Genomic DNA, 20,353 nt, shown 5'->3' with positions numbered 1-20,353 from the left:
CCTATTTTGATGTCGCCACATCGAAATAGGCTACTTAGATGTAGGGTTCATGTGTAGACATAGCCAATGTCTTTAAGTGCAGAGAGGTCTTCTGTTGCAGATAATGTAGAACTAAGTGGAATAGCCCAAGAGACAGAAGAATATAATGATGTCAGTTTTGGAGTTTTCACTAAAACACAGGCCTTGAGAGCAATTTTGAAATATGAATAGAAAGGAAATGTTAGTCAGAGGTGATCAGGTTATTTTTTTTATTTTGGGGTTGGTGTGGGACTCCTTAGGCTGGCCGACATATCCCCCTGTACACTATCAAAACAAAAAGGCAGTCCAATAGTACTTCAAAGACTAACAAAATAAAGAGAGGCTGCTGAACTCTCTTTTATATTCAAATTCGACACATTAGCATGTGGTTTGAACTGGGATGTGAATTTTCAGGGTCATTATAGGGGCTCTTTTGCATACTTGGCTTAATCTAATTCTTGTCCCCACCCCCTCTCCTCTACTCTTTGATTTGCTCACCTTGATAATTTTTTTTCTGGTTTGTCAACTTTGATTACTATTTTTGGTTCTCTATGCCTTCAATATTGAGTCTGTTCTGGTATGGCTCTGGTCTGAAGAAGTGGGTCTGTTCCACTAAAGCTCACCTAATAAATTATTTGGTTAGTCTTTAAAGTGCTACATTACTGATTTTTGTTTTGATAATATATAGACTAGCACAGCTTTCTCTCTGTTACTAACAAAATCATTTGTTTGATGGTGAGCTTTCGTGGGACATATCCACTTCTTCAGACCATGCTCTGGTATGGCTGTGGTCTGAAGAAGTGGGTCTGTCCCGTGAAAGCTTACCACTTAATAAATTATTTTGTTAGTCTTTAAAGTGCTTCTGGACTGCCTTTTTGTTTTGATAGAATATAGACTAACACTCCTATCTCTCTGTTACTATTCCCCCTGTACACTGTAACTTTTAAACTGAATCCCAGGGAAGTAATGCTCTGTGCTTTAATCTACCTTTTTAGTTGCTCTCTAGCACTTGGCAACTAAGTATACTTAACAAGTATGTCTTCTTTGTTGTGTTAATAAAAGCACCTTTTTTAAGGTGATGATTTGATTTCTGTGTCTCAGAGGAGGTTCTTTGCATGTGGATGCCTAAGACTGAAAGGTCGGATATCAGAGATTGCAGTTTGTTTTTCTCTTTGTTTTCAAGCTCCCACCTAAGGGAGGGTTAGGGTTATCCCACAGCAAGATCATAGAATCACAGAACACTAGGACTGGAAGGGACCTCGAGAGGCCATCGAGTCCAGCCCCCTGCCCCAATGGCAGGACCAAGTACTGTCTAAACCAAGATGCCCCATGCATGTCTTCCTGGGTTCTAAAAAGGGGTTTTCTCACTTAGGTGGTGGCAACTACCTCCCAAGGCCAGGGAATTAGTGACTTTGGGAAGCTTTTAAGCCGAAAGAAGCCTGTAGAGGCAAGAAATTTTTAAGATCTCTGGTGGGCCTCCCCCACCTCCTGCATTTGGAGTACTTGAGAGGGGAACAGCCTTGACACAAACTAAGCAGTGTGATTCAGCCTAAAAGCTGTTTACAATTTTTCATAAAGTCTGTGACGCTGAATTTGCTACTCGTTGCTAGAGTGCGTCTGCCTTCCCAAGGATTTCTGCTGAAGTTGGAGACTGCGCGAGAAGTAGCCTCCTGTTGGAGGTAACGGTGGTTTTGTATCCATGGAAATAAAACTGATGCTTCGAAGGCGGGGCGGGGTTAAAACAGGGGAAAGCGTTCCGTATAGAGAAAACTTTATGAAATCCTGAGGCTTCTAATTTTGTTTAATTATTGTTGGTGTTCTCTCAAACCTCTTTCTTTCATCCTGACTTCACCTCGTTGAATTTCAAAACCCAGCCAAAATTCCTGCCCTTAATGGACACATTGATACAGATCACAGGCATAGGAGTGATACTTTTTTCTTTGCATCCAAGCCACTGTCTTGAATTCTTTACGGCAATAATGAAAATACAGGTTGAACCCCTCTCTCTGGCATTCTTGAGACCTGAGCAGTGGTGGACAAGAAAATTTACTGGGCCACAGGGGATAAATGTTGTTTAGCATATTACCAACACTTTCACTGCTTCCTGGGCTCTGAGAAGACATTTAGGAGTGAATTACAGCTAAATAACAGCGCAGAGCACTGAAAGCTAGGACTGGTGGCTGTAAATAAATTTTATGGGACCATTTTGAGAGGGGTCACCATGTTACTCTGTATCTGCAAGAACAGTGAGAAGTCCTGTGGCACCTTATAGACTAACAGATATTTTGGAGCTAAGCTTTTGTGGGCAAAGACCCACTCTGTCTGATGAACTGGGTCTTTGCGTACAAAATCTTAGGCTCCAGAATATCTGTTAATCTGTAAGGTCTCCCAGGACTTCTTGTTGTTTTTATGGGACCATGGGACGCTTGGCCATACCCATGATAAGTGGTCATCCAGCTAACTAAAATCAGACTGGATTACAGATGTTGCTGAATGGGACTGTTCCTGATTAGAGAGGTTCAACCTGTACTGTGGAATAAGTGAAAATTGTGTGCCAGATGAAACGTAATTTTTGGCCCCTCATATGTTTTACGGATGCCCTTGATGTATGTTGAGGATCAGGAAGCTAATCCTCCTACAGCAGAGACAAAACTCTATTTACAATGCTAAATTGTATTATCTACCACTTGCAAGGTGAAAAAAATTGTTTTTTAAAGTTTAACTGAAATCAGTGCTTGTTTTTCAAGTTAAATGAATGGAGGATTTTTTTTTCACCCTGTATGGGTCAGCTTTAAGGATGGCCACCTTTTACTCACCTGTTGCCACCCATTGGAAAAAACAAACATGATTCTCTAAAAGAGAGGTGGGCAATAATTTTTGCTGGTGAGGGGAACACTCCATGAATTTTGAAAACCTGTCAGTGTCCACCCCTTTCTTATTAATGAATGACTCATAATCATCAGAATCATAGAATCACTGAACGCTAGAATCAGAAGGAACCTCAAATCCAGTCCCCTGCCCTCCTGGCAGGACCTAGCACTGTCTAGACCATCCCTGATAGATGTCTATCTGACGTGCTCTTAAATACCACAAGTGATGGAGATCCCACAATCTCTGTGGGTAATTTATTCCAGTGCTTAACCATGCTGACAGTTAGGAAGTTTTTCTAATGTCCAACCTAAACCTCCCTTGCTGCAGTTTAAGCCCATTGCCTCTTGTCTTATCCTCAGAGGCCAAGGAGAACAATTTTTTCCCTCCTCTTTCAGATAACTCGAAAATCACTATCATGTCCCGTCTAAGTCTTCTCTTTTCTAAACTGAACAAGCGCAGTTCTGTCAATCTTCCCTCATGGCTCATGTTTTCTAGACCTTTAATCATCTTGTTGCCCTTCTCTGGATCTTCTCCAATTTCTCCACATCTTTCTTGAAATGTGGTGCCCAGAACTGGACACAGTACTCCAATTGAGGCCTAGTGGGTGCTGAGTAGAGCAGAAGAAGGACTTCCCATGTCTTGATCTCAACACTGTTGTTAACGCATCCCAGAATCATGCTTGCTTTTTTTGCAACAGCATCACACTCTTGACTCATAATTAACTAAATCCCTTTCTGCGGTACTCCTTCCCAGACAGTCGCTTCCCATTCTGTATGTGTGAAACTGATTGTTCCTAAGTGGAGTACTTTGCATTTGTCCTTATTAAACTTCATCCTGTTTACCTCAGACCATTTCTCTGGTTTGTTCAGATCATTTTGAATTCTGACCCTATCCTCTAAAGCAGTTGTAACCCGTACCAGCTTGGTATCATCTGCAAACTTAATTAGCATATTTTCTATGATCATAGGTAAATCGTTGATGAAGATATTGAATAGAACCAGTCCCAAAACAGACCCCTGTGGAACCTCACTTGTTATGCCCTTCCAGCATGACTGTGAACCATTAATAACTACTCTCTGAGAACAGTTATCCAGATAGTTATGCAGCCACCTTCCGGTAGCCCCATCTAAGATGTATTTGCCTAGTTTATTGATAAGAATGTCATGCGAGACCGTATCAAATGCCTTACTAAAGTCTATGTGTACCACATCCTCTTCTTCTCCCTATCCACAAGACTTGTTATCCTCTCAAAGAAAGCTATCAGATTGGTCTGGCATGATTTGTTCTTCACTAATCCATGCTGGCTGTTACCTATTATCTTATTTTCTTCCAAATGTTTGCAGATGAATTCCTTAATTACTCCATTATCTTTCCTGGGACAGAAGTTAAAATGACTGGTCTGTGGTTTCCTGGGTTGTTCTTTTTTCCCTTTTATGGATGTGCACTATGTTTGTCCTTTTTCAGCCTTCAGGAATCTCCTGACTTCCAGGGCTTTTCAGAGATGATAGCTAAAGGTTCTGATATCTCCACTATCAGCTTCTTGAGAATTCTAGGATGCATTTCATCAGGCCCTGGTGATTTGCAGACATCTAATTTTTCCAAGTAATTTTTAACTTGTACTTTTTTTAATTTTATCCTCTAAACCTACCTGCTTCCCACTAGCATTCACCATGTTAGGCATTTCTGCATCAGACTTCTTGGTGAAGACCGAAACAAAGAAGTCATTAAGCACCTCTGCCATTTCCAAGTTTCCTCATATTGTTTCGCCCTCCTCACTGAGCAGTGGACCTACCTTGTCCTTGGTCTTATTGCAGGGGCTGGCAAGATCTGGCCACATACTATTTATATCCCACTGCCAGGGTTTGCGGAGGGGGCTGGGATCTGCCAGCTTTTTAAATAGCCACAGGAACCCCAGGTAGTGGCCCGGCAGCGCAGTAGTGGCAGAGTCTGAAAGCCGTAATCCTGGAGCCCTAAATCGGTGTTATTTAAATGGTTCCCAGTGCCCACAGCTATTGTGCTCCCTGGTTGTTGCCTGGTGTTCCTGTGGCTATTTAACAAGCCTGCAGCTCCCAGCTTCCAGTGGTACCCTGGCAGCAGGGTATAAACGCTATGCAGGCCAGATGTAACCCCCTGGGCTGGATCCAAGTGTTAGGTGGGCCAGGTCTGGCCTGTGGGCCATATCTTGCCCACCTTATTCTAAGCCAGGCGTCAGCAACCTTTCCAAGGTGGAGTGCTGAAATTTGACCTTTTGACCTCCTATGTACAGTGCAAGTGTCAGTGATACTTTTTAAAGTCACTAATAGTCTGACTTAACAACAGCTTCATTAGTAAATAAATGAAGATGCAGAGCTTTACTGTTTAGGTAGCAGTTGGCAGCATTAGCTGTTGTTTTGTTAAATCACAGACCGCTTGGCTTCGAGCAAGCTTCTGTTTGCATGGGGGTGGAGGATGTGTGACTGAGCTCCTGCCTTGCGTGCTGGTGAAAATTAGCTTGCGTGCCCCCCTTGGTATCTGTGCCAGTGGGTTGCTGACTCCTGCTCTGAACAGTGAGTCAACAGGGTAAATCCCTCATTGGCAACAGCTGCTCTGATCCTTTTACAAGGCTCAGTCTAGTATTATGCTTCTTTGATCATGTTTCCCTTTGTTCTGTTCCTAGATATTATGTCAATAAAGACATTTGTAAGTGCCTCCAAGATCAAACCTTCAATCCTGCAGACTTTCAATCGCACTTTTTTCTGTTCGGCGGCACCCACACCAGACTGCTGCAGTACGAGTACTTGCTGTGCTGTTTTTTCCAGCTCAGGAGATGCTGGGGATATTTTCGTTTCTTATTTTCACTGAATTATGAAATTAGTGAGATGCTGACAAATGACCAGCAGACCTTTCCAGTTACGCAGGGCATGTGCCTTTGTTTAATACCTTCTTGAATAACGAGTGAGCACTTGCAGCATGTGGGTGGGAAACCAGCTGTTGAAGTTACTCTGTTCTCGGTTTTAGGACCCATCTCTTGTCAGTGCTGTTGTGTGGTGTGTATTTAAATATGAAGGTGGGACCTCTTTCTAATATCTGAGCAGACGTAATGAACACTGAAGGCTTCTTAACTGCTACAGATTTGCAGCTCCAGGAGTATTTGAAGAGTCAGGTAATCACCCTTCAGTGTAATGTAGAAGCTGTTTTGGGTTGAGGAGGCTTGAAGTGCAGCTTGTAAAATCAAGGATGCCTGTGCCTCTGGCGATTGTGATATTTAGCTGCTGGTGAGGATTCTGCCTTGGAAGGCTGATTCATACTACCCACAAAGTATGGATTCATGAGAAACCACCAGTGACTGTTGTTGTGGGATTATTCTTCCATTCTGGAAAGGTAAGGGTGATGCTCTGGAGCGTTCCAATCACCACGGCATCACATTGCTTCCCATTCCAAGTAAACTGTTTGTGGTGGCTCTTCTCGAGTATGTAAAGCCCGCCATAAGGAATCTATACCACCTGCAGCAAGCTGGATTTCTGCTCTGCCAGTCAGCCAAAGGGCAGATTTTTATACTGAGATAAATTACTGGAAAAAGCCAAAGAATTTCAGCACAAGTCCAGTCCCCTGCCCTCGTGGCAGGATCAAGTACTGTCTAGACCATGCTTTAAACATCAGTATATTTAGCAAGGAAGAAAAATGCTGAAGAACAAGCAAGGATCCATTTCCAATACTTGTGGATTATCTCTGAACTGAAGTTTCTGAATGTGGCTGTTTCCAGTGTACTCTTGGTATTGGTCAATAATTTCCATTAGTTAACACCTGTTTGAATCTCCAGGGATTTAGTTGTGTTTAAACTCATGCCTGTTGAGACTCTGCTTACATAGAAGCCAGGTCTGTGCCATACAGGGAGGGGATAAAAAACAGGACAGATTCTTCTTATTTACAGTTAATGGAGGGGGCAAGAAAAATCCAACTGCATGAAGGCCACTTCACAGTTGCCTGTAGATAGAATCACCGTTCGTTTCCATTTTGCTAATCTGGGATTTCTTACCACAAGCACCCGCGACTCCCTGGCTGTAGCGCATGCAGAACTGACTGGGTGAAAGAGTAGATTTGTTAAATGACGACACTTTCTTGACCTCCAACTAAACTCTCCACTGAGCAACAGAATGCTCGCCAAGAAATTACTCCAACTGAGGACTTTTCTTGTGCCTGTGTTGGCGGGACCTGGGTTTGATTTGGAGAGCAGGTTTCCCAGTGTGTTTACATCTCTGTCTAGCAGTTTTGCCTCACTCTAGCTTTCCCTTCCATGCCCGCAATTCCAAATTGGCTGGGTTTCCCCTGTGAATTTAAAGTGCTAGTGTCTGGACAGCAACACAAGCAGCACTCAGCATTTTACCAGGGAGCAGGCTTTTCCCTTTTCCTCTTGCCCTCGTTAGCTGGCTCCAGGGATTCATTCGTCCCATCCAACCTCATACCTCTCTGGGCAAGATTTAGCTTTGCTGCAGGCAGACCTCCTTATCTGGTGAAGCAAGAGTCTTTGTTCCTGGTCAAGAAAGTACAGTGTCTCTGTCTCTCCAAGTTGTGTGAGTTCTGGTCAAAGGTTCCTGTGTACCTGCCCTGGAGACTGAATTACTCTGTCTAGAGAAGAATTAAGAGGACAATTGTCGCCATCTTTATTACATAAGAATGGCTGTACTGGGTTGGACCAATGATTCGTCTTGTCCAGTATCTTCTCCTCTGACAGTTGCTAGTCCAGGTGCTCAGAGAGCGGACAGAATGGAGTAATTATCCAGTGATCCCTCAGCTGTCATATGGGCCAGTTGGTCTAGTCGAAGATGTTAACTCACCCGCTTGGTTTCTCCAGTCCCAGTGTCTGACAGCCAGAGTTTTAGGGACAGTCAGACCACAGGTTGCATCCCTGAATATGTTAGCTAATAACTTTTCATGCAGCTGTGCTCCAAGAAATCATCTAGCTCTTTAATGAACCCATGCAAACATTTGGGTTTCCTGACATCCTTTGGCAACAAGTTCTACAGGCTGACCGTGCGTTGTGGGGAGAAGTGCTTCTGTTTGTTTGTTATAAACCTGTTACCTATTAATTTAACTCAGTGACACCTGGCTCTTGTGTTTATATGAAGGGGTAAATGTTTCTGTGTTCGTTTTCTACATGTACTACGTGGCCTCTGTCATCTCCGTTCTCAGTAGAACAGACTGAATCTGTTCCATACTCCTAATCATTTTTCTTACCCTTCTCTTAACTTTTCTCGTTCTAATATGGCATTTTTAAGATGAGGTGACCGGAATTGCACGAGGTGTGTGTTTACCATTGATTTTGGTCACAGTATTATGATATTTTCTGTTTTATCAATACCTTTCCAGTGGTTAGCTTTTGTGGCTACCGACGCACATTTAAACAGATGTTTTCAGAGAGCTGTCCTCAATGACTCTGATTTTTCTTGAACGCTAACAGCTAATTTAAAACCCTGTGAAAGATTTGAAAGATGATGTCATTTATAACTCCCAGGAATTCAGCCAGCCAAAGTTGGTAACTCCAGGCTGGCATGAACCCTGCTGAGAACACTAGGTTGCCCTACATTCAGTGGGTGACTGTGACTGAGCATTGCACGCTCTGTGCTTAGCAAAGTACTCCCCTTGCTTGCTCCGAATGGAGTGGAGTAACTGTGTAGCATCTGTTTTCCTCATGACTTAAAACATGGTATTTCCAGGCTGTGTTCTCTCTTGGAAGCGTCAGAGCCCATTTCATATCTGGTCCATGCCCTGTTGTCCTCTTCCTCTTTCATCTCCTGGTTGTTGTTGTTGTTGAACTCAGCTCGTCTTATTAAGAAGGAAATTTTGGAACAGGGGTGGATGCATCAGCTCTTCCAGTAAAGCAGCTTTGGCTTCAATCAGCAATTCAGTAACAGCAGGAGGAGCAGCCTACGCTGGAGGATGGGGCTGTTTATAAACAGGTTGGAACCACTCCGGGAACAATTTTGGCAAAGCCACCTGCTCAGAATGACCCCGCATGGCTTTGCAATTAATGCTCAGCACTTAAAGCACATTTCGGATATGAATCCGCACAACACCTATACTGTATATGGTGCAGTGGTTCCCAACCTTTTCAGTCACACGGCACGCTTCAATGAGACGAACAATTCCACAGAATTGGTTGCGCATAAATATCACATTTAATTACATTCACTACGGTTACAGCATGAAAGAGGTTTGCAACATACCAGTGTATACAGCAAGCTAAACAAGGGTCAAAAGATCATAGAAAAATAAGTTTTTTAAATAAATCGCAAAGTTACGACGAATCATTATTTTAAAATTAAATATCTTCCAATAATGTTATTAATCGCTGTCTGAAAATCTACATTGTGGTTTCTTTTTTATTTACTGAAGTGTACTTAGAGGCTAGAATTGGCTTTGATGGGGTCCACAAGCAGTCTGCAGGAATCCTTGGGGTCTGCAAATGGGTTGCGGGGGTGATTGGGGTTCCATACTAGTCAAGAGGTTGGGAACCACTGAGTTATACTATTTACATCCTGGAGATTTTATTCACATTTAACAGAGCTTTGATTTCCTGAAATGAAAGGTGCATATTAGTGTCCTAAACATCATACACACATATATTTAGAAAACTCCTTTCTGTGCACTGCACATGGTCAAATCAGATTCCCTGCCACAGGAACTGAGCTAATGTAACAACCAAAGAAGGCTTTTTGGTTTGTTGCTTGCTTGTTTTTGGTTTTGTTTTGTTTTTTAAATTCCTGTGTGGTTGTCCTAACTGCTCTAGATTTGTGGTCTTTGGCCCACATTCTTTAGTTTAGTTTAGTTTAGCCTTTAGTTCTTGGAAATCTACTATGAATTTTCTTGGGTGTCACTCTTCCATTCCCATTGTGCAGCTGCTATGGGTGTAGCTCACGGTGTTTCTGATGCACTTGTCCTCATTTGCCTGCAAGCCAGGGTAAGTAATAGTGTTTGCTTTGGGCAGAGCCACAACCCTGCAGGTTGAAGAGACGGATTCTCTGCTCTACAGACAGCTTCTGTATGCAAGGGCTTTCCTGTTCTGACTGAGCGTTGTCGTACTCTTTAGGCCCGTTTTTGAAGGGATTTTTATTCATGCTGCTATCAGCTGGTGATCCTGTTATATTCAAAAGTGTCTGGTTTTTTTGTTTTTTGGTTTTTTTTTAATTTAAAGGAATTCATTCATGAAAGCTAGTTCCCGATGGAGTCAGCTGTAAGTGCTTGAGGGCCCCATCTCTGCGGTATCACACACATGAATGAATTTGTCCTCAGTCTCTCATGTGAGGTAAGAAAGCATCATCCCCATTGTACAGCTGGCTAACTGAGGCACGGATGACATGACTTGCCCAACCCACAGTCCTGACTCCCAGTCTAGTGCCTTAGGCACACAGTCATGCTGTCCATCCTTGAAATCCTTTGGCTCTCGGGTGTTCTGCCTTTTGCCCACCAGTTTCTTATCGCATCTGCTGCCCTTAATGTTGCTTGAGGGAACAGGTCGGGAAGATCGTGTGAAGTGGTGCATGGGTCCTTGAGGGCAGACCCTCTCCTGTGGGGGGCGATTTCACAATAAAACGTTTTCAAGTTTGCTTTGTCTCCTTTTATGAGATCATTGCAGCTTGTTCTGTTAAGCTCTTGAAGAAGGACATGACGAGTCCATCCCTCGAAATTCTCCTTAGAATGACTGGCTCTGCTGTGCAGCTATTCAGGTTAAAGCAGAGGCCAGGTAGGACTCTAACAAAGAAGGGGCAACTACCCTTCCTTTTGGTTCAGATAGGATGATTAGCTCAACGCTTGCTGAGTGGGAACTAAAAGGAATGGAAATTTCCCCAGATAACTGTCTGCCACTCAAACCTGGCTTTATATTTATAGTGTCTCAGATCAAAGGAATAAACCTGTAGGCATTAAAGAATCCTGTCCCTTTCCACCAATGGGCTCTTAAGATATTGAACATCGAGTGTCCTGAAGACACACTGAAACTTTCCCAGCTACTGTTCTATCTACTAGTATGTCTACAGTGCAGAAGGGCGTTGAGTCTCTGAGCCCAGGTCAATCAACTTGTGTCTTTTGCTGTGGGGCTAGAAATATCGTAGTAGATTTTTCCACTTGGGCTGGAACCTGGGTCCTGAAACCTGGCAAAGAGGCAGGGTGCATGTAGGATCATCTTCATTGCTGTGTTTAGCATTAGCCCCTAAGCTCAAGTCAGCTGAGGAGTCTCAAAGACTCTCTGCCTGGGATGTGGAGTTTTTTTGGTATTCTAGAGATGCCCTTGGGTCTGTACAGTGTCTGTCCCTCTAGTAGAGGAGACAATGTTAGTGCTTTGAATAGCACTTCTGACACTGAGAGTGCTTTCTACACATTAACTTTGCAGCATGCCTCCATGACTGGCAAATATTATTCCTGTTTCACAGATGGGGAAGCTGAGGCACAAAGCAGTCATGACTTGCTCCCGCCCACAAAATGCATGAGCCAGGGCAAAACATAGGATTCCCCAGTCCTGTGTGCTGATCCAAGTAATTTCTCTATGAATGCCCAACATACCCAACATGGTGCTAAAGATGAATTTTAAAAAAGGGGAGAGTACAAATGATTCCACCAAGGCTTTTTAGGCAACCCCGTGTAGTGTCTGTAGCACTATGGTTTGGAGTGCAACCAGAGAATGCAACGGGGCCAGGAGGAGACCCCAGCGTACCATGCACGCTGATGGAAATGTCACAAAGGAAATGGATGTGAATTCTCTAAGACCTGTCTACACTAGGGGAGACAGTGTCTTCTTAAAAGCATTAAATCAGCAGTGTCCAATAGGAATTCAAAGACCGCCACACTTGTGGTTGTCGTCTTTCCACATTCGCCACATTATGCAAAATTTCATAGAGCCAGGCAATCCTAGCCCCTCTCCTCCAGGCTCTAAATATATGCCCTCCCCCAGAGCCAGGCACCCCCCACCAAATAAATGCCTTTCTCCTTCCCCAGAGCCAGGCACTTCCAGACCACCTCCTCTAAATAAATGCCCTGCCCCCACCCCACCCCCTTCTGCCCGCAGCTCGCTGGATCTGCCGCTGGGCCACCACGCGCTTCTCCCACCAAGCAGAGGGGAGTTTGCGTGAAGTGAGCAGACGTCACTCCCCGCATGTGGCTCTCAACAGGAGCCACATTTAAAGGCTCAGAGAGCCACATGCAGCTCAAGAGCCGTGGGTTGGCCGCCCCCATACTCGCTACAACACAGTGTCCTATTTGGCACATGTGGTGAGTGGTGAACGTATTGGACACCCCTCTGTTAGCTCATGGTTTTCAAATCCTCAGCTAAAGATGGCTGTTTGTATTTTAACACATTTGCTCACTCAGGTGAATGCTCATTTCTCCCTGGAATTTGCTTCCAGGCTGTGCTAAAAGTTGGAAGCTACTGTGTGTTAATGTCACTTGTTCTCCTGATGTACCCCCAGGTTGCCTCACCTGCACAGACAGGGAGCTAGGCTACAAAATAGCTAACCTGACACTGCCCCTTCTCAGAAAATAGTGTGGTGCAGATTGTGTGTGTTCACTGGTTGCACCATGATAGGTGCTTTATCTCTTGGCCATGCTCCTGCTGAGCTTTGATAATGCTGCTTTTCCCATTGAATAACCTCAAAGTCAGGCCAGTAGCTAGTGTTTTAAGGAGTCATGGTGATAGGCCCTATCTCCCTTGAAAAAGACGTAGCAAAAGAGCCCTGTTATTTGGGTTTTAATTGCTGTGGCGGGGGAGGGCTTCTCATCTTGTTACAGCGCATTCAATTCCCAGTCCTGGGCTCTCTCCTCTACCTTAAAGGCGGTCAGCTGAAGTGCAGCCCTTGTAGGATGAAGCGGAGAATGACATCTGCTCTCAGAGGAGCCACTTGGGAAGACTTGGGGTCTTGCAAGGGATGTTCCATCTAGACCAGAGCAGCTGTGGGTCAGGATGTAGTATTTGTTTCATAAACCCCCAATATTCAAACTCATGAGTCTGCAGCACCCAAAACCAGCAGATTGTCTTAAAAATTGTACTACACACACACATTGGGTTCTACTAAAGTGGCTTCTAACTTTTGAGACTTTGGGTCTCAAACTTGCTTGGTTTTTGTCTTCAGCCATGAGGGATTTTTTTGTTTTTTGATGAAAGCTGAAATTCTCACATATTCACATGACTCCAGAAACAGGAGCTTTAAAAGGAGCCCCTCTAATTGTCATGAGAGTTACAACACCAAGATTTTGTTTTAGTGCCCGTTGTCTATCGTGGATTCTGGGGCCAGGAGAGATCATTGTGGCCATCTGCTCTGACCTCCTGTGTAGCACAGGCAGGAGACCTCCCCAGAATAATTCCTAAATGAGATCTTTTAAGAACCCACACAGTCTAAAAATGACTAGTAATCTACCATGAGCCTGGCTAGAAAGTTAACGTGGTACTGGCTGTGGTCTGCTCAGCTTTCAAGCTCCTGCCAAGCATCTGTTGCATTCTTTGGTGAGGCAGAGTTTAAGCACTAGAACTTTCATTCCTGGTAAGTGTTCCTGCCCATGCTGTGTGCTGCATTGAGTTCTTCCCCCTGTCTGAATTGAATGATGCAATCATTGTCCCCTCTTGCTGAGCTGGGCTGGGCTGGGCTGGGCTGTGAGTCACCAAGAAATACACTCACTGTAATGATTCATTCAAGCATTAAGAGCAACGATATTTGTCAGATCCACACATGATGGGATTGGGGGGGTGCCTTCCCTTCACTTTTAGCTGCACAGGAAACCTTCGTCAGTTACTGGATGGGCCTGGGCATGCGTAGCTACATTCACGCAGCTCCACAAGCGACAGTCTCCCCTCCAGAAGGATGGTAGTCATTGTAACTCCCTGAACACGCCTTTCACAGGGTGTATCTTCTGAACGTGACGTTCGCAGGAAGAGTAAAGCAACAGCTTTATCAGATTGTTAGCCCCCATGACGTGCAAATCAGGAACTCATAAATTCAACATTTAAAAGCAAAAGAATAACTGTATGTGTATTTCCCTCCCTCATTCACCTCACTTCAGCTATCAGCTTTCTCTCCCTTTATTGTCATAGAGTGCAGCTGTGAGGCTCTATTAATCGCTGGAGATCTTGGCTGTAAGTCCATAGGAGGGAAGAAAAATACTACTAGCTGGCTTGTAGAATATCAATTGGTACAGTCTGGAGTTTCACTAGTATGATTCTGCTGGTTTGGGGTACATTAGTCTGGAAGTTCAGGTTTTTGGCTTGTTCAGATGCTGAGTAGCATGTCCGACCGCACAGTCTGTCAGTTCCTGTCCTAATGCTTTGTGTGATCTCAGCAGTTTCTGCGTGCCTAGACTTTCTGCACAGCTCTGCTTGGAACGGTGACTTCAAACAAGCAGAGGAGAAAAATCAGCCTTTAACATTCAGGCTGGACGTCCCTGGGTGACTGAGTTATTCAAGATTCCGTCTCCTTTGTCCCCTCCCTACACGAAAGGAAGTGAGCACTCCCCCCTCCCTCGTATTTTGAAAATAGAAAACCCCTTCCCTTGCACGCAAACATTGCACCTGTGCTATGCCTGCTGTAACCAGGGATATGAATAGAAGGTTCAGCAAGGCTGTTCACAGCACAGTGCAGCAGTTTGGAGAAGAGATTATCCTTTCTTACCATCTACAGTGTGGATATTAGCACACGGGGGCCCAGATCCCTTCCGGGGTGTGTAGGCACTACCTCGCCACAGTGATAAAGCAGTTCAGCTGCTGGTAATGCTGGATTGAACTTTGCCTCACTGTGCCCTGTGGACTCCAGCTCCTGGGGATTCGCCTGCCCAGGCTGCATGCAGGGAGCTGAGAGGGCTTACTGAGGAGCTAGTTGGGAGGTGGACGGAATACCTACTTAAGAGAATAATGCCTTTTTCTAAAAAAAATTCCGTGGGAAGTACCAACTTGCTTGGAGGATTTCCCACCTGAAAATCAACACTCCCCACCTCTGAAATGGAACCTGCAGCTGCACCCAATCCGTGGGGAGGTGGAAGGAGAAGAGCTGATTGTGAAGACGTCGAGGGGGGATATGTCTACGCTACCCTGGAAGATCGACCTCCTCAAGGTCGATCTTCCAAGGTTTGACTTCTAGTATGGACGCGCAAAATTGACCTCCCAAGGGTTGTGGTCAACCCCTGCAGGCCTCGCAAGACATGAGGAGAAAGGGAGATCAATGGGAGAAACTCTCCCATCAGCCTTCCCCCATATAGACAGAAAAGTTACATCGGTTTTAGCTGTGCAATTGGTGTAGCTAGAACTGTGTCTCTGGGGTCGACGTTCTTAGTCTAGGGTAGATGTAACCTTGCAGGGATAGGACCATCTGAGCCCTGTAAGCCGTCCCAGCCACTTGGGGAAGGCTGGGCATGTGGTCTTTGCGTGTTGCCTGGATTCCATCCGAACAAAGCAGAGAAAGATCAAAATGTGACCGTCTCAGCCCTGACTGTGGATAATAGAATATAATAGTTCTCCATGATGGCATGAGAGCACAGCTTTCCGCTGTCACACTCTCTCTATAGAGGCATGTCCCCCAGTGACTCCTTCCAGGTCAATCAGCTGGCATATTTGGTAACCTGTTATTTCTCTCCTCCTTTCCACCAATGAGTTCAGTCCAGGGCAGGACTGTCACATGTTGCTCACACCCACTCCTGTTTGTGTTCTCCTTTTTTCTGCCTGAGAAGCTGGTGTGCATGTGAAGCTGTAGCCAGTTCTTGATCTCTCCTGCCTCCCCCGCCTACGAGCCTCCAAAATCACACCTGTCCAGCCCACAGCGCCATCGGCTTAACTGGGAACTGAATGCATGAGCTGTATACTGCAGTGCTTGGGGAAATGTTACTTTGTTGGGCTCTGGCTGAGGATCCTATGAGCGTGGGTTGTGCTGGCTGTCATTTGAGAGGGGCTGGGGCTGCTTTGTGTTTTGCAGGCAGATGCCTGTTGCAGAAAGTAAATGCATGACAGCCCTGCATTGGAATGTACAGTAGCCTGGGGTTTAGTCTGACCCATCCTGGAACAAATGCCGCCCCCCAAGGCTGACTTTTCCCTGTGATGTCTTGTTAGAAAACTCAGTCTGGCTTCTGAAGACTAAAAATATACAGTGCGACCCCCATGGGAGAGGAGCAGAACTAGCCCCTGTGCCAAATCGTGGCTCAAGAAAAATGTCAGCAAGATCATTTTCCCCCACAGACAACTCAGTGGCTGCCTAGATTCAGGCCTGGGCCCTGGTGGGGAAGCTGGGTACAACTGGAGCCAAGCTTTGGAGCAAGCATTGGGTGCCTGCATTGGAGAGAGGCAATGTACTAAGATTTGGGTTCACACAGAGGAGAGTTCTGTAGAACAGACTAGAGGTTGCTGCCCACTGAAGTTCGCCTGGTGCTATTTGCCCATCTCCTTTGCTGGGCAAAGAGCCTGACCACAGGATGAAAACTGTTCTGATGATTGAGGGTGGGTCTCCACATGTTAATGAGGGCGATGGGAGATTACTAATGAAGTGCTGCGGTGAATACGCAGCACTTCATTAGGCTAATTCTCCCTCGCGGCAACTCTGAAGTGTCAAACTTGGAGGTGCTGGCATGCGTGGTGGTGGCGGCAGCTATAGGGCAGCAGCAGAAGTAGCAGCAGCTCTGATGACTTGCTGGCATTGAATTAGAGTGGGGGGTGGGGTGGAGCTGGGGGTGCCTGGCTGTGGAGAAGAGGTGGGGGATTGGATTCGAGCTGGGGAACTGGAGGCGCCTGGCTGTGGAGGTCGGGGATTGGGTTAGAGCGGGGAGCTGGGGGTGCCCGGCTCTGGAGGAGAGGGAGAGGATTGGGTTATATGTATTGGGTGTGCCATTAAATTATAATGGCTACGTCTACACTAGCACACTACATTGAAGTAGCCTATTTTGAAGTAAGGACATCGAAATAGGCTACTTCGACACGTATCGTCTACACGTCCTCCAGGGTTGGTGCCATCGACGTTCAACGTCAAAGTAGCGACGGGGAACATCAAAAGGAGCCGCCCCGGAAGGAAATGTGGAGCGTCCACACACACAAGCGCTCCCCATCAAAATAAGGGCCAGCAGCGCCCCAAGCCACTCCCTTAAAGGGCCCCTCCCAGACACACTTGCCCTGCACAGCACAAGATCCACAGAGCTGACAACCAGTTGCAGACCCTGTGCATGCAGCATGGACCCCCAGCTGCAGCAACAGCAGCCAGAAGCCCTGGGCTAAGGACTGCTGCACGTGGTGACCATAGAGCCCTGCAGGGGCTGGACAGAGCGTCTCTCAACCCCTCAGCTGATGGCCACCATGGAGGACCCCGCTATTCGAAGTAGCGGGATGTGGATCACCTACACATGCCCAACTTCGACATCTCACCGCCTAACGTCAATTTCAATGTCGAAATAGCACACGGCACGTGTAAAGGCGACGCGTGCTGTTTCAACATTATGCCAGCTGCTTCGAAATAGCAGGCTAGTGTAGACATACCCAATGAGTGCTAAAGTGTGCTACGAGTTGATAAAGGTTGCTGAGCACACATCTAGTGGACTGTGTTCTGGTGTGGAAAAGGGGAGGCCTGTTTTCTATTTTCAGCTCTGCCGCTGACCCTCACTGAGACTTTCACAAGTTGCTTTTCCTTTCTCTCCCACTCTGTATTTGAGACTTCAAACACCTCCGGGGAAGGACTGTATCTTCCCATGGGTTTTGTACTGTCTAACACAAGGTGTCCTCAGTTTCAGTCATGTGCTGTTGTAATACAGGTAATAGACCAGCACTGGAAATAGCTCCTGGAGCTTCTGTTTCTATGGTGACTGTATGTAATCTGGCTTGACTAGAGCAGCAGCAGGTTTGGTTTAGGAGGTATTGAAGTCATGTACATTAAGTAGTTGCAGTTATTACTATTATTATTAATAACAATATAATATTAAGGAGGCACTTAAGAGGGGCATGTCCCTTGCTCTGTAGAGTTGTAATCACCTTTAAGGCAAGAAATAGGGCTGAGGAGGGATTCGGCCCAAGATGATTGTATCTTAAATATTTTTTAGTTCCGAACTTGTGTTAGCTAAAACAAGGTAAACCTTTGACTATATAGAATGATATACCCCGGGCATATTCAGACCCAGCACCATTTAAGTGTTCCCAGGGGTTAGAGATCTGTGACTTTGTGGATGTTGAGGGAATATACTAAAATAATGTAGGGACACTACTTAATATAATGTACTGTAATAATAATATAGAACTTTTCTACGAAGTCTTTAGAAAGCAGAGTCCTAAGAAGGCTGCAGTTGTGAGCATATTTCTTTTTCTTTCTGTCTGTCTGTGTTCTAGTTGCAATGGAAATTGATTTGTGTCTCCTTATCTCTTTCTTTTTAGTGTTACTCACTGCAGTGAACTGTTACAGCGTGAAAGCTGCCACCCGCGTCCAGGATGTGTTTGCAGCTGCAAAACTGCTGGCTCTTGCTTTGATCATCGTCCTTGGTTTCATGCAGCTGGGAAAGGGTGAGTATCTGTCCTATTTTGCTGAGGAAGAACATGGGGGTAGGTGGTTAGAGAGGGGACCGGAAATTCAGATTCCAGGGATCTCATAGCCTTGCCACTTTTTTCTTGTGTGACCTTAGTGGGATGGCGCATCAATAGATGTGATCAGTAATGCACACAACTCTTTTTTGAGCCAGGTAATTACATACTATGGTGCAACCTTATCTGAGTTGCTTCCACCATCTTTAAAAACAACATACAGGCTCCAAGCTAGTGCAAACACAAAGCAGTGGTACCTTCGCACCTGAAATTTTAAATGATAAGGATAAATTATTTCCTCCTCTCCATCATTCTCAGTATGACTGAATGAGTTTTCTTGCCAAAAAATTAATAGCGGAACTTCTTATGTTCTTGCTTTGAGCAAGATAAGGGGTTGACTCTGCCAGTTGCAGAACAAAATGTTGGTCATGAAGTCATCTTATCTCAACACCACTCATCATGATGACTCAATTCAGCCTTTTTGTGATGCTAAAAATAAATTCAGCTCTCTACACATGTGCACACACACAAATGTTCCTGTATACTCATGTCATCAAGTGTCACCCAACAGTCTTACGGGGTTCTAGTAGTCCGAAGTCAACAAGGGCTGGTGTCTCCCCCCTCCCTCCGCCCCCGGTGCCCTTGGACGGACAGTCTTGTCTTGTGGCTGGGTCAGAAAGAAGGCCCCGAATCAGCTTAATCTTGTTTGTTGTCTGTTGGCCTCTGGAAAATCCCGTCTGAACCAGTATAGACAACGCTTCTGTGGGGATGGTATCTCTCTGAGGGTGCGTGCAACCAGAGTGATTTGCCTTCATGGCCTTCCACTGTGCTTAATTCTTGACAGTGGCGGTGGTAACCCTCTACTCTTCCCCGACTCTCCGCTTCTGTCTGTAGCAGTGGTGGCCAGCCCGCGGTTCTTGAGCCCCATGCACCCCTTTCAGCAATTAAATGCCACTCCTGCTTGGAGCCACGTGTTGGGAGTGCCGTTTGCCGCTCTGCACACGTGCCCCAGTGCTTGGTGGGAGAAGCGCGTGGTGGTCGTGGTGGCAGCAGCTCCAGTGAGTCACTGGCATTGAGTTAGAGTGGGAAGGGTCTGGGCTCTAGAGGAAGAGGAGCAGGATTGGGTTAAAGCAGAGGGGCTGGGGATGCCTGGCGCTGGGAAGGGAGGAGGCCATTGAGCCATATATTATATATTTATATTTATATATCTATAGGTATATATATAGATAGGTCTATAATATGTGTCTATGGATACATAACAATAAATATATAATACATGGCTCTTTACACACTCTCCATAGCTATTTTGGCTCTTGGTCTCTGACTGGTTGTCCACCCTGGTCTATAGAATCCCTGGCCCACAATGCTGCATTAAACACTTCTACACCTAATGCAATCTGGTCCCCAAAGATAGCACATCGGGTGGCAATAGCTGTCCAGGCGGTGGCCTGAGCACACCTCTCTTCTAGCAGCCAGCACGTACTGTTTCCTACAGGGTCATGTTCCTTCATCAAAAACTAATTAATGCCCTTTTCTTGGTTTGCTGTTGGCATTTGGTCACAAATGGCACATTACAGCAGCTAATGGGACCTGCAGGCTTTGTGCTGAGACCTAAGCTTCACCAGCTGCCTGTTGACAATCCATGGACAGTCTGTGTATTCAGCACCACTAAGGAATGCAGGACCATGCTGACTCCTGCTGCTCTTTCCAAACACATACGGACAATTGTAGGTGATCGACTTGTGCCCTCTGTTGACTGCTGAAAGCAAACCGGAGGGCAAGTAGCAGAGCCACAATGCAGAGGGAGCCGGGATGACTGTGAGGCTGCTTCTACACTTTCACTCTCCCGTGGGCATTGTAATGAGGCAATTCGCAGCAGGCTAATGAGGCGCTAACATGTGTATTCGGTCCCTCATTAGGATAATGGCGACTGTGCAGATTTCAAAGTGCAGGCTTCGAATTGCAGATTGA

General features: G+C 45.6%; 1 protein-coding gene across 1 annotated transcript in view; it reads left to right on the top strand.

The window, feature by feature from the left end:
* SLC7A5 (solute carrier family 7 member 5) overlaps positions 1-20,353 on the top strand; it is a 63,156-nt gene that overhangs the window by 7,216 nt on the left and 35,587 nt on the right. Inside the window, exon 2 of the mRNA XM_075008298.1 lies at positions 18,239-18,364. Within this exon, the coding sequence (XP_074864399.1) occupies positions 18,239-18,364 (126 nt within the window). The remainder of the gene's footprint in view (positions 1-18,238; positions 18,365-20,353) is intronic.

This window comes from Carettochelys insculpta, chromosome 14 (genome assembly GCF_033958435.1).
Source record: "Carettochelys insculpta isolate YL-2023 chromosome 14, ASM3395843v1, whole genome shotgun sequence".
Taxonomy (NCBI): Eukaryota; Metazoa; Chordata; order Testudines; family Carettochelyidae; genus Carettochelys; species Carettochelys insculpta.
Note: the sequence above shows the minus strand (reverse complement) of the source record. Positions and strands in the feature narration are given on the sequence as shown.